Consider the following 12565-nt stretch of genomic DNA (forward strand, 5'->3'; position numbering starts at 1 on the left):
ATAGATCCTATTGTAGTAGGTATATCAATTTTCCAACATCTTTGTTGTATATTATATTATATTATTACCATGAGCCTAGATGGTGTAACATAGGTATCATAGTTTAGACACATTTATTAATAGGTAATGAAATAAAATCAGATAATGCGGAATATGATCAATATTTTAATAAAGTTTCCTCTGATCATTCAATTATAATAAGATTGAAACCACCTAGGTACTTGCAGGTGCCATTTTTTATAAAAAAAATGATTTTTATCTACAATATTATAGAGGTTTTTATGAAACCAGCCATAGACGACCAAAAAGATGAGGAAAAGGTATGCATACATACTGTCATTTAACATAATATACATCATAATTCTATTTGCTATCTGTGCTTATTTCAAGTCAATGAAGTATTTGAAAAACATCATTGCACACAGAATATGTCAGCAATAATGTTCATCGCGTGTGTATAAGTAAAATGAATGCGACCTTTTCGTTTAAATCCGCGTAGCTAAGAATGCGGTGCCAGGATGACAGCTTGTATGTCTTTAAACCGTTTCTCATTAAAAAAGTAACCAATAAATCCTCAAAAACGATTCCGAAACCCAGAAGTGGTCACAGAATAGTTTGCGATCACAATAATCTTTATAGTTTTGGCGGATACAATCCCAGTTTACCGGGAGGCGAGGATTTACAAGAAAATCCGACATGGACTGTTTCAAATCCACTATTTCGGGAGTTATGGAGTTTTTGTTTTGCCAAGTCTACGTGGAGATTACATCCTATTCAAGAAACGATACCTGAAGAATTGGCCTCTAATGCGATGTGTCTCAATGGCAGGACAATGATGGTACTTAATTTATGTCCTGTAATCATTAAAAGCTACCTATGTCTATGTTTGTTCATTTCAGCCTCCACTTCGCCTCAAATTTCTAATTCTGGTCTTAACATCGAGTAGTTTCTCACATGCTTTAGGATATATGTGTGGAACGCACTGTGTCAAGTGTGCACACTTGTACGTTAAATAGGTTTTAATTTTTTCATCTTTTTATAATGCTGATTTTAATACAAAGATATAAAAATATATTATTTTGAAAAACTATAGTACCTACACAGAATATTTTTCGTTTTGAATGCTTCAAAATTATAGTATTTTTGGCTTATTTGGCGTAAAAGTATAGTATAATTTACTAGGTATCATACATTTTTTGCAAAATCGTTCGGTTGGCAACACTGACGTGATGTTGAACAGAAAGTCAGCAGTTGTGGAACTATGTGCGCTAGCACTTTCAACACGAAAAACAGCCATTTTAAAACTGGTTCGAGGCAGGCAATACACGCTACGCATGCACTGCGATATGTTCATCTGTCAAATGAAAAAATGCATGAATGAATATTCAACTTTGCTATTAATTTTCGCCATTATACACTAACTAGCAGAGCCAGTTGGCGATAGCTAGCTGCCTCGTACACTAATAATTGAAACTTCTATATAAAGGTAGAAATCGCATAGTAATGTGTCTTTGTCACTGATAGATATTCAATAAAGAATGTTATATTATTAAATCATTAAATATTAAATAATTTACTTAAAAACCAATTAATTTTCAAATATATCATCACACGTCATAGTTTTCAAGGGTAGAAGCCAGTTAAGCTTGGATTTATTGAAGACCCACTATAGTCAGGTCTTGACACGAAATATAAAAGTACAGTAGTAGATCTTAATCCTAGTTATTGCTCATACATACTTCGAATGCAACATGGTAAACTGTTTATAGAAAACGATGATTGTTGCATGTTGAAATAAATTGTAATAATGTTTAGGGTGAAGCGAGTGTTGGTGATGATGGTGTGAAGAGCGGTAGTTTGTTATTGATTACAAGATTTATTTATAGATATGCAGCTAAATAGGCACAATAAAGACAATAATATAAGATATAATAATGAGTGAGATATTCAGTCCGAGGCTCGGCAATACTGTATGAATGATATGGAGTGACTGTTACATGATCAACATAAAAGCAGAGTGATTTTTATTCAATCGTAGTAGGCTATTTATTTAAGCCGTCACGATTGAATAATGCTGACACTGAGTAATTCCATGCTTTCGCCGAGGAATGCATTTTAACATAATAAATATTAATAATTAATATTTCTGAGGTAAAAGTTCTTATTTGCAAGTGATACTGTTGAAAATGTATGTAATAAACAATCTTATTTTCGGCATCAGCGTTTCTCACTGAGTGAGCACTAACCGATACCGCTGAAAATGTACATAAATATTTAAATAATATTTTAGCGATCGATACGTATGTCGCAGATTTTGCTGACAATGCTTATTCCTCACAGGACTCATCGATCGCCACAATTTGAACGGAATAGGCAATCGAATATCTTCATTTGTTGCAAACCGGTTACCGCATTGTATTAGAAGATAATTAATAACTAGCACTACCATCGTAATTCGCAATTGAGTGCCACGGCCTGAATATAGTCGACATTGGAATTTATTTATGAAGACATTATATTTTGCAGGTTTACGGCGGTACTGGGTCACCGTTCGGTCATCGTTGTAGCAACAGTCTCCATACTTATCACGTGACAGGAGAGAGTGGAGGGCTTCATCTTGTCACCACTCGGGGGCAGCAGCCACTTCCGCAGTACGGTCAAGCGATTATCTGCCACGATGGCTATCTTTATACAGTCGGTGGAACCAATGGCTTTCTCTATACCTGTGATATACATAGGTAACATTACATTACTTATCACCATTGAAACTAGAAAATTGTTTAACTCCAAAAACACTACTTTACAGGAGACATAAAAGATTATGGTTTCGTATATAAATATATGGTTATGGACTTAAAAATCATCCATGATTTAAAACCTATTAAGTGCTGGGAGGTTTTGAATGGCAGCAAGTGAGAGGCTGCCAATTTTTTAGCAAAAATAAACCTTTTTTTTTTTTTTTTTAAATATACCGAAATTTTATCATAAACACTTACCAATCATTTGCTAAATGTCTCATTATTGGACCAGTATTCTTCCGAATTTTAAATTATTCAAAACAAACACCTGAGACTGGCATTCTGTCTTCAAAAACAGGCGAATAAGTCTGCGTTCTTTGTATGGCCGGCACTGTACGCCCAGCCATATCCGGGAACTTGTTCGCTTTGGCACAGAACCGGTTCAATGCTACATTTTTTTTGGAACTACATAATTTGCAAGACGGGCAGAAACAAACAACGGCCACTAGATGACACTCAAAGTCAATTTTCGATTAAAACGGAGTTACACATTTTTCTGTTTCAACTACGTTATGATTTCTGTTAAATATTATTGTTCTGTTATTTCTGATGCCCACCGGGTTGAATGGGAAAATGTCTACTTCGGAAACCAGGGGTCACGGATTTGAATCCGACGTCTGGCGTTTGCCACATGCTTTTTCTGTGTGTTTCGATCCAAAGTATGGATGTATACAATTGAGCAATTTTTCATAAAAAAAAAACTTAAGAAGCCTCTGCGGCCAATATCCATACTGGATTGTAGAACCATCAAAAATGTCAGATATCAATGAATAACAAAACCAGTTTCAATATAGTCGGATGTTGTTTTGTAATTTATTCCTAAAATAGAGCGTTTAATTCACTGTATTTCATATTAATATAAGCAATAGTGAAATGTAAAATATCACGGGATTTCATGAACACTTTTTGTGTAGTATAATATATCTAAATAACAAAGTATCAGCCTTGAAAATCGGTGATGTGCATACTTTTCATGAAATTTTGATTTAGACATCTTTTTCTCATAATACGTTGTAAAATTTATATATTTTTTTCATTTTCAGATTGAATCTCAGAACTCTAACATGGGAAGTAGTACACGTTTGCTGCGGTAACCGAGTGGACGAACCCTTCGGACGTTACCGCCACGAGTTAGGATTCGATGGAATCAATTTGTACATATTAGCCGGTGGAACCGCCGAGTGGGCCTTTGATTTTGTCGACATCCCCGTATTCAACTTAGAAACTTCGACATGGTCTTTCCAGCCCTCAAAGCCAGACCCCAAAGCGCCTCCTTCCGGAATACCATCGCCGCGAAAGTGTCACAGTGCCGTACAAATAAACAGCAGTAACGGTTTGCATATATTTATCGTCGGCGGGTCCGACGGAGATTATATGTTTAATGACGTGTGGAGATTAGATATACCGTCGTTGCAATGGACTCTTATGAAGGAAACAGTATTACCGAAAGCTTTGCACTTTCATTCGTCAGCTATTACTCCCGCCGGCTGCATGTATACTTTTGGGGGAATTCAGCTGATGGGCGAAGATAACATGAGGACGAATAAACTGTATAAAGCGTGGCTATGTATACCAAAACTCAGTGAGATCTGTTGGGAATCGCTTTTGCATTATTACCCTTATCTTGCAAATATGGAAAAGCAAAAATTATTAACAAGCGGTATTCCCCTGGAGTTTGTCGATCGTTTAAAATCATAAGCATAATATTTAAATACCTACATTTATATTCAATAACAAAACAATACACTTGACAAACGTTGCATCAGTTATGTTTTACATTGTTTGCGATTCATTCAGAAATTATTTATGGCATTTCACAATGCATTTTTGCATGTATTGAAGAGTGAACATGTACTTAATATAAGATTGTGATTTATTAAAACTGCTCTTGTATAAATTTTTGTTTTCATAATGCATACCTTCTTCTTCCACGGCGCTACATCCCGGGGTGGGATTTGGCCTCCTCCACAACCGCTCTCCACTCACTCCAGTTTCTCGCCACACTTCTCCAGTTACCGGGTCTGCCTATATGAAGCCAATCCACTTCTACGGCGTAAGCTCCTTCTTGGACGGCCTCTGGGTCTCTTCCGTTGGGGTAGCCACTTCGTCATGATCCTTGGCACTCTAACTTCAGGCATTCTCTCCACATGTCCCGCCCATCGTAGTCTTTGGGACTTACAGTATCTTATGATTGTTTGCTGTTCAATCAGCTCTTCCAACTCGTGGTTCATTTTTATTCTGTGGTTCCCATTTTCCAACGTGGGTCCAAAGATTTTTCGGAGTATTTTGCGCTCGAAGACAGCTAATTTATTTACCTCGTTTTGAGTTAAGCACCAAGTCTCACAACCATAATGCATACCTTATCCATGAAAAATATCTCAATTAAATTTTAACATAAATCATTATATATTAAATTTCTCTGTGTGAAAGGAAAAGGGAGATATGTCTAAAATCACTACCAGCACATCTATCCTATACACAAGGCTACTTTCGGCCGCTACGACAGCTATCTAGGGTAGGTTTGTATTGAATTATTAGCACTTATTGTAACAATTACCGTTTTAAAAAAACTTTTTTTTAAATGGTACATGTTCAAACACGCGCGTTAACATGATCTTACTCCCTACTTCATTTATCGTTTGTCAATTTATGGCTACGGCCGTATGTTGTAGCTTAACCACTGGGAAATGCCAATATAAATGGCATATTTCAAAAAAATACTTACTTATTCTTAGGTCAATAATTATTATTATAAAACAATCATTATTCGTAGGATGTTCTATCACATTTGAATGGTCAAAGACATAGCTTATAATCAGTATCTTTAGAATTATCTTCAAATGTGGTAATCTTGCCCATTATTTGAATAATCAAATGCCTAATTCTTGTCAAATTTGGGATCACAGAAATTATAAATATAATTTTTTATCGTAAATATTTCACTATAATAATGTCAACATAAATTTTACTAATGGTTTTATAAATGCGTTTAAAAATTAATAAACCTAAAAAATCTTAACACCACTGCACATGGATGTACTGAAATATGACTATATTCTAAAACATTAGATCGAGAGGTTTAAAAGAATACTATTTTATGTAATAAAAATACTTTATGCAGTCATCAATTGTTTAAAATAAATATAAAGGATAATTAGGCTTCAAAATTATATAAATAGATTATCTACAACGTTTAAGGAATTTTCAAGCTAATGCTTTGAAAATACCATAAAATCTCCATTTTGACCTTCGTTGGGCATTTGGGCCCTTAAAGAAGACTCAAAATGCCACCTTTTACAATGTTTAGTCACATACTGTATGAAGCTTTGTTAGGTTCCTACTTAATAAGTTATATTATTTCTGTACTGCTATCTTAAACGGATACATGCACAGAAAGTGTTAAAAATTTATTATCAACGACATCCAGTGGCTAAGGGTGGAGGTAGGCTGTGGAAATCCGATAAAAATAGTGCACCTAAAGTTTGTCAGTCATGTAGTCAGTGAACTAAGAATACAAATTGCATATGGTGTTGCTTGGTTTTTTTTTAAATTCGATTAAACCCTGCCTAAGCCAAACCATAACAGTGGAGGTAGGCTATGAAGATTATGCCTTTAAATCATACCTATATAGATTTAGATATTCTAAAGATAGAAGAATATTTTTAATCTATTATGGTTTGGTTTCAGCATTAGCCCCCACGATGGCCGAGCGGTTTACGAGTCGGCTTATAATGTCGTGGGTCTCAGATTCGAATCCTGTGTCTGGAAAAACATATGCATATTGTTGGTTGAGCAAGTGCCAAACATCTGTTTCTCGTAAAAAAAAACAAAAAAATATTAATTCAAACCTCCGCATTGCGGGATGCCCATATTATGATCTCATTAGGATCGGACATGGTCAACAGATTTCAGCATTTCAATTTTAAAACATAACCAACGCTATCTGCAATTTGTAATGTTAGTTCAATGAAAACAAATAAATACGATTGACAAAAGTGTGCACTATTTCTGTCTGTTCTCAACCAGTAAACTGATTTTATAATCAAAAAATATACCTATATGATATAAAATTGTAGGTAGGTATGCGTAAATTCTATAAACATATTCATTCCACCTAGGGTGAGCCGCCATTTGGATAACTGCCCCCATGGAACGTCACTGATTATTTATATAGGCTAGGACCTACACGCCTCTACAGCATACTAGCACCGCAGGCGAAAAAAAGTAATCTTCACTGAATCTGCTATATTTCAATAATGACGCGATATCTAATTTAGCCAATGACATTATTAATGGACGACGCACTCAATACAGTATCTAGCAAGTAAATTCGCATGTATAGGTAGACGTCACGCAATATCATTATGCGATATCACGCATCGGGAATTTATAGCAATATGACCTTTATTGTAATGGCGTTAGAGCAGTGTTTCTAATGTCAATGTTCATTTGAGCGAACCCGTTCGAAACGAACCATTCGGCAGACCCAACAAAAAGCATCAGGAATTTATAGCAATATCACCTTTATTGTAATGGCGTTAGAACAGATTATGCCATTCGGCAGACCCGACAATAAAGTGAGTGTCAGTTTCTTTTCCAGATGATTCGTCCATATTAATGTCATTGAATTTAGCTAAACATTTAAAATATATAGTTCATTGTTGGTATAAAATAGGTCATGTCTATTCTTTTGTCTCAGTTATCAAAAAGCTTTCGCGAATTCTTACGGAAATCACTGATCTGAACTAATAGATACATTTGAATAGTCTGTCTGATTTTGAGTTGTTTGCCTTTCGATGAGCGGGTTGACTATCTACAGCGTAATATATATTTAGCTGTTTTATAATTATTGTCTGTCTTCCTACTAATAGATCTATATTAATCAAATCAAATCAAATTTATTTATTTTACATATAATGAACATAACAAATTACAAATTCAAAGCATTCAAGACATGACATAAAATACTTGTTAACAATTTTTTAAATAAAAATACCGAGAAATGTGACTTAATAATACAATAAGTAATAAAATAAGAAAAGAAATAAAATAAAGCAACAAAAATAAAACTAGATGGAAGCTCACAGAGTGAATTATCGATAGACCCTATCTTAAAAACTCATAAAACAACGTCCACCTAAATTCACATTCACGTAAGTGGAATATATCAATATCCGAAACGATTTCATTAAACATGGTTATTGCCCTCCCAATTGGCATCACTAATGGCAGGTTAGTTCTGCACCTTGGGAGTACAAACAAGGGATATCCTCGATTCCTAAGGTAATTATCAGAGACACAAGCCAACACCACCAAGAATGGCAGAGTTCACATTTACGCCGCGTATAAGTCGGAAAAAATATGTAGCGACGATCCCTTCTAAATTTAAAGCTACAGTATGTAAGCATACCTAAGAGAAAGTCAGTCGGATAGAGCAACGGATAATATCCATTTGGCCGAAAGTAAAGGAGTCTCAAAAATTTCTTTTGGACTCCACCATAAAGCCGTACTTCAACTGATGCGGGGCCCAAACGATGAGACTTGCATAGCTGATAGACCACATTGTTCGTGCCAAATTCAACGTGATACGCAAGGCACCAAAACTACAAAATAAAACTTCTCGATAATACCGTATTTGGAACAATTTTATTCATCGTATACATCAGTGCTTATCCAGGGCTCGAAATGAACTGGAGCGCACCGGAGCGCCGTTCCGGTTCGTGAACTCGGTAAAATTATCGCTCCGTCTCGTGGAAAAAATAATTTGACCGTTTGAGCTATCTAGGCTACACAACAAAAAATCTAACACACTTATTTTTATAAAATACACAGAATTAAAAACCTATGTAAATATTTTCAGAAAATTGTCGAGCGCTCCGGTTCGTAAACTTTTCCATTTCGAGCGCTGTGTTTATCGTATACCTTATTTCTGCCAAGCCCCACTTCAACAATTCAAAAACCTCCATGCCCCCCATATCAAAATTTCACAGTTACCTAACTAATTCTGAAAAAATGAATTGCTTCAAATAAAAAATGCACATAGGCAATACTATTTTTAATTTAACTTTCGTAAGTAAATATAATATATATTACCTTACATGTACAACTCAAAAGAAAATTAGTGCGATCCTTGTGCTATGCTTCGTCTTCAAATGATTTTCAAGATGGCCGTTTTTCCCCCCAAAACATTCAAATTGCCCCCCGGTGGGGCGTACGCCCCTCGTTGGGAATCACTGTACTATACTACAGATACATACAACCTCCCAAGTTTCAGAGTAGGTTATACCTACTAAACTTTGCAAGTTTATCTAATAAACAATGGTACCCATTTAATATCATCAGCAGTACCTACAGAATATTCTAACTTGATAAAATGTGCGGCATCAGACAGTGATTAGACTATGGAGATACGCCGGATATCATACACAAGAAGTCAATAAACTAATTAAAATGATAGGTATCACCAAAAATGTAAAGGGACACGTACCTCGCGCCCTTCATCTATTATTCATAAATCTTTGTAACGCGTATATTATCTTGTCTGCTGTATATTATGTACCCGCATTTCCGTTGAATAAACTTTAATGTTTTAACTTTCCCGATCATCTTCTCGTCATCTAGTCTAAAGAAGGATGTCTTTAGGTAATCACCTGACAATTACCTTCTAGACGACGGTCTTTAAACGTAACAGATGTGAATACTACTCAAGAGTTGCACAGAAGTCCAGTCTTTGGTAAGGAGACGAAGGAAGGATAACACCATCAAACCACATCAGGTTCCTGTCAATTAAGCTACCTGTTTCATTTACCTTTCTCCCTGAGTGATATAACAGTGCGAGTAGAAAATTATGGTGGCGCCAATCTGACAAAACATATTATATAAGTATTATTATTTGTTTCACGTAAGAGTTCATATTATTATTTCTACTAGTTATGTTATTGGTAATCAATTTGATGTTTCGTATTTCTATTACTATGTCTCTAATTCTTATTGAACTCTGTTAGATATTTTTAAAAGATCGAATTATTTTAGCTACAATGTAGTCATAATTATTATTAATAAATATTGTAAGAATTCAAAGTCATGGGTGTTTTGATTAGATCTTGTAAGCTAATTGACCTTGTCGTAAAACGGTCACAGAATTGCGTGTGTTGGAATATATCAGAGGCGGAAATGGAACCGGAATTAAACCCAGGTTTCGAATCATGAAACCCCGAACGGAAACATTTTTTAAATATCGGGGTTCCGAATGTTCCATTACCTTAAAAAAACATTACATATTTTTGATCACCATCACACATGCTGGACCCAGTTATTTCGAAATATCAATTTATATAATAATATTATGTATCTACATTTATTTTACATTCCGACGTAATGTTCTACAGATTTTTTTGGTATTGTGATGTCCATATTCGATATCTTGAAATATAGTAGAGACAATACTTTTCGGATTTTAGAATCAATCAAATCAGTTAAATAATAAATCAAACTATTAGAAAAGGGGAAATAGAGTAAGTCTATTCTACCATCACCACGAGAGGTGCCCTGGTTTGTAGAGTCTTCTTTGACGAGGAATGAGCTTAAGTTAATACTGTGGCTAAGAACAGGGCACACCATGGGCAAAAGATTTGATGTCCTCATGGGAAGAAGCGAATCGCAGCTCTGCGATGAATGTCATGTTTTAGAGGACATTGTACATATGGCTTAAGAACCTCCGTGATCGGTACGAGTGCAGCTCCACAGAACTGTTCCGGGTAGCAGACGACAAAGATAAGATCGCCTTGATGGTGGCCAACCTCCGCTAGGGGATGGCACAATAGAAGAAGAAGTACATATAGCACTACAATGCCCTAAATATGAACTTCGCAGAGTACAGCTGCGAATTGCGGATATCTATGAGAATGTCGACGAATTGAAGGGTGTCCTGGCGGTGGGTAAGACGGAAGAGCTAGTCAAAATTGTAAAGTTATTTAACAGAATAGGAGTGAGGACCTGATCGACGGATCCCCTTCTAGAAGAGAAGAGGCGATATGACAGCGAGTCGCAGTCAAAGCCTCGGTAAAATCACAAAAAAAATCAAACTACGTAGGTAAATGTATTGGTATTGATTAAAACTGGAACCGGGGTTCTGGTATTTGATTTTGATGTAGCTGAACCTCATGTCCCCCACAAGGGGGGGGGGGGGGGGCTGACAGCTCTCTAGCCTGGGGCCCCGGACTCAGGAAAGGCCCAGCGTGACGAATCGACCAGATAAGTGATTTAAACACACATCACAATAATTCTCTCGAACAGTATAAAAAAATGTCGCCAGCGGCGCTATTTATCTTCAATATTATTATTATTTAAAATTATGTGGTTGTACGATATAATTTTTAATTGTGTATTGATAACTCGACAACTCCATAATTCAAATAGACGAATTATTAAAATATACAAAAAACACTAAATATACACATTAATTTTACCGCGTACACCACTTGGAAAACGCTACTGTAGAGCGTCACACTGCCTTTATTTTTTACCGATAGGTAGGGGGTCCGTCAAAGATCCTAGCCTGGGGGGCCGCTTCAGGATGTGGGGTTCAGGCTGAACCTTTCAAAATGGTATTTCTATCAACTCTTTTAACTAGCGATCACTTTCGACCTGATCGAATGTTTAGCGTTAACTTTGATTTATGTGACATGTCGACCATCTTTCGGTTTTTTTAATAAAGTAGGTAAATAAATAGCGAAAGAATCAAACAGAAATTTTGCTGTAAATTATCAAAAGTGTTTCTCTTAATTATTAAAAATATACTTTCATTTAAATATCAGTATTTTCTGCGACCTTACGAACTCTTAACGCGACCCATAATTTAAGTACCTACCAGCAACCATTTTAAATTTAACCCACGTTTAACAAATATTTTTATTAGCCATAATAATATTTTATAAGCATGCCTCCTCTGGTAGTTAAGACAATAGACTAAATTAAATGACAACTATAATAATCTTTCGTCAAAGAAATCAGCGGATGTTAGGTACAGTGGCGTAACGAACGTAATTACAAACTACGAAATGAATGGGATATTGCAAAAAGTCGTCTTCAAACTATTTAGATTATTTTCTCACAGATTTTGACAAAGTTTTCCTCATGGTAGGTTCAATACGACATTTGAAAAATACAAAGCCATATTATAGATATGTATATAGGTATTTATTTGACCGAAACATAAAAATATGTAGTGGGCAAGCATAATTTTACTAATTAAAATCGCGCCGCACACGTCTTTTTTACTCTACATGGATAAATGTTATAATAAACATATATGAAAATATAATTTATTAATTTCATAATAATATATATAAGTAATAATTTTTTCAATATTTAAAAAAATAAAAGAAACAGCATTCTTCTATCTATATCTTTCGAGAGCGCATAGGTGCCGCGGGTACCGCGTAACGATCCCTGCACATCTATTATATATACACAAGACTACCATCAGCCGCTATAGGCAGCTATCGAGGGTAGTTTTTCATGTTTTGTATCGAAGTATTAGCACTTATTGTAACAATTACAATAAGTTAGTTGTAATTGTTACAATAAGTGCTATGTTTAACAGTACCTCTCTTAGCTGTGTTAAATTTTAGAACGAGGTAGACAGTGTTGACTGTTTAGACGGATAACTTATTGTAATTGTTACAATAAGTGCTAATACTTCGATACAAAAAATGAAAAACTACCCTCGATAGCTGCCGATAGTAGTCTTGTGTATAGAATAGATG

The 12565-nt window shown here is 35.4% G+C and overlaps 1 protein-coding gene across 1 annotated transcript; it reads left to right on the forward strand.

Annotated features, from left to right (window-relative positions):
* The first annotated feature begins 326 nt into the window (after nt 1–326).
* On the forward strand, nt 327–6616 carry slim (scruin like at the midline). Its single transcript, XM_085958255.1, has 3 exons — nt 327–838; nt 2527–2738; nt 3842–6616. The coding sequence occupies exons 1-3, from the start codon at nt 506–508 to the stop codon at nt 4494–4496; spliced, it is 1200 nt and encodes a 399-aa protein (XP_085814381.1). The 5' UTR covers nt 327–505; the 3' UTR covers nt 4497–6616.
* Nucleotides 6617–12565: the final 5949 nt, after the last annotated feature.

This window comes from Rhyacophila brunnea, unplaced genomic scaffold (genome assembly GCF_057557595.1).
Source record: "Rhyacophila brunnea isolate RB1 unplaced genomic scaffold, BYU_Rbru_1.0 scaffold_7, whole genome shotgun sequence".
Taxonomy (NCBI): Eukaryota; Metazoa; Arthropoda; class Insecta; order Trichoptera; family Rhyacophilidae; genus Rhyacophila; species Rhyacophila brunnea.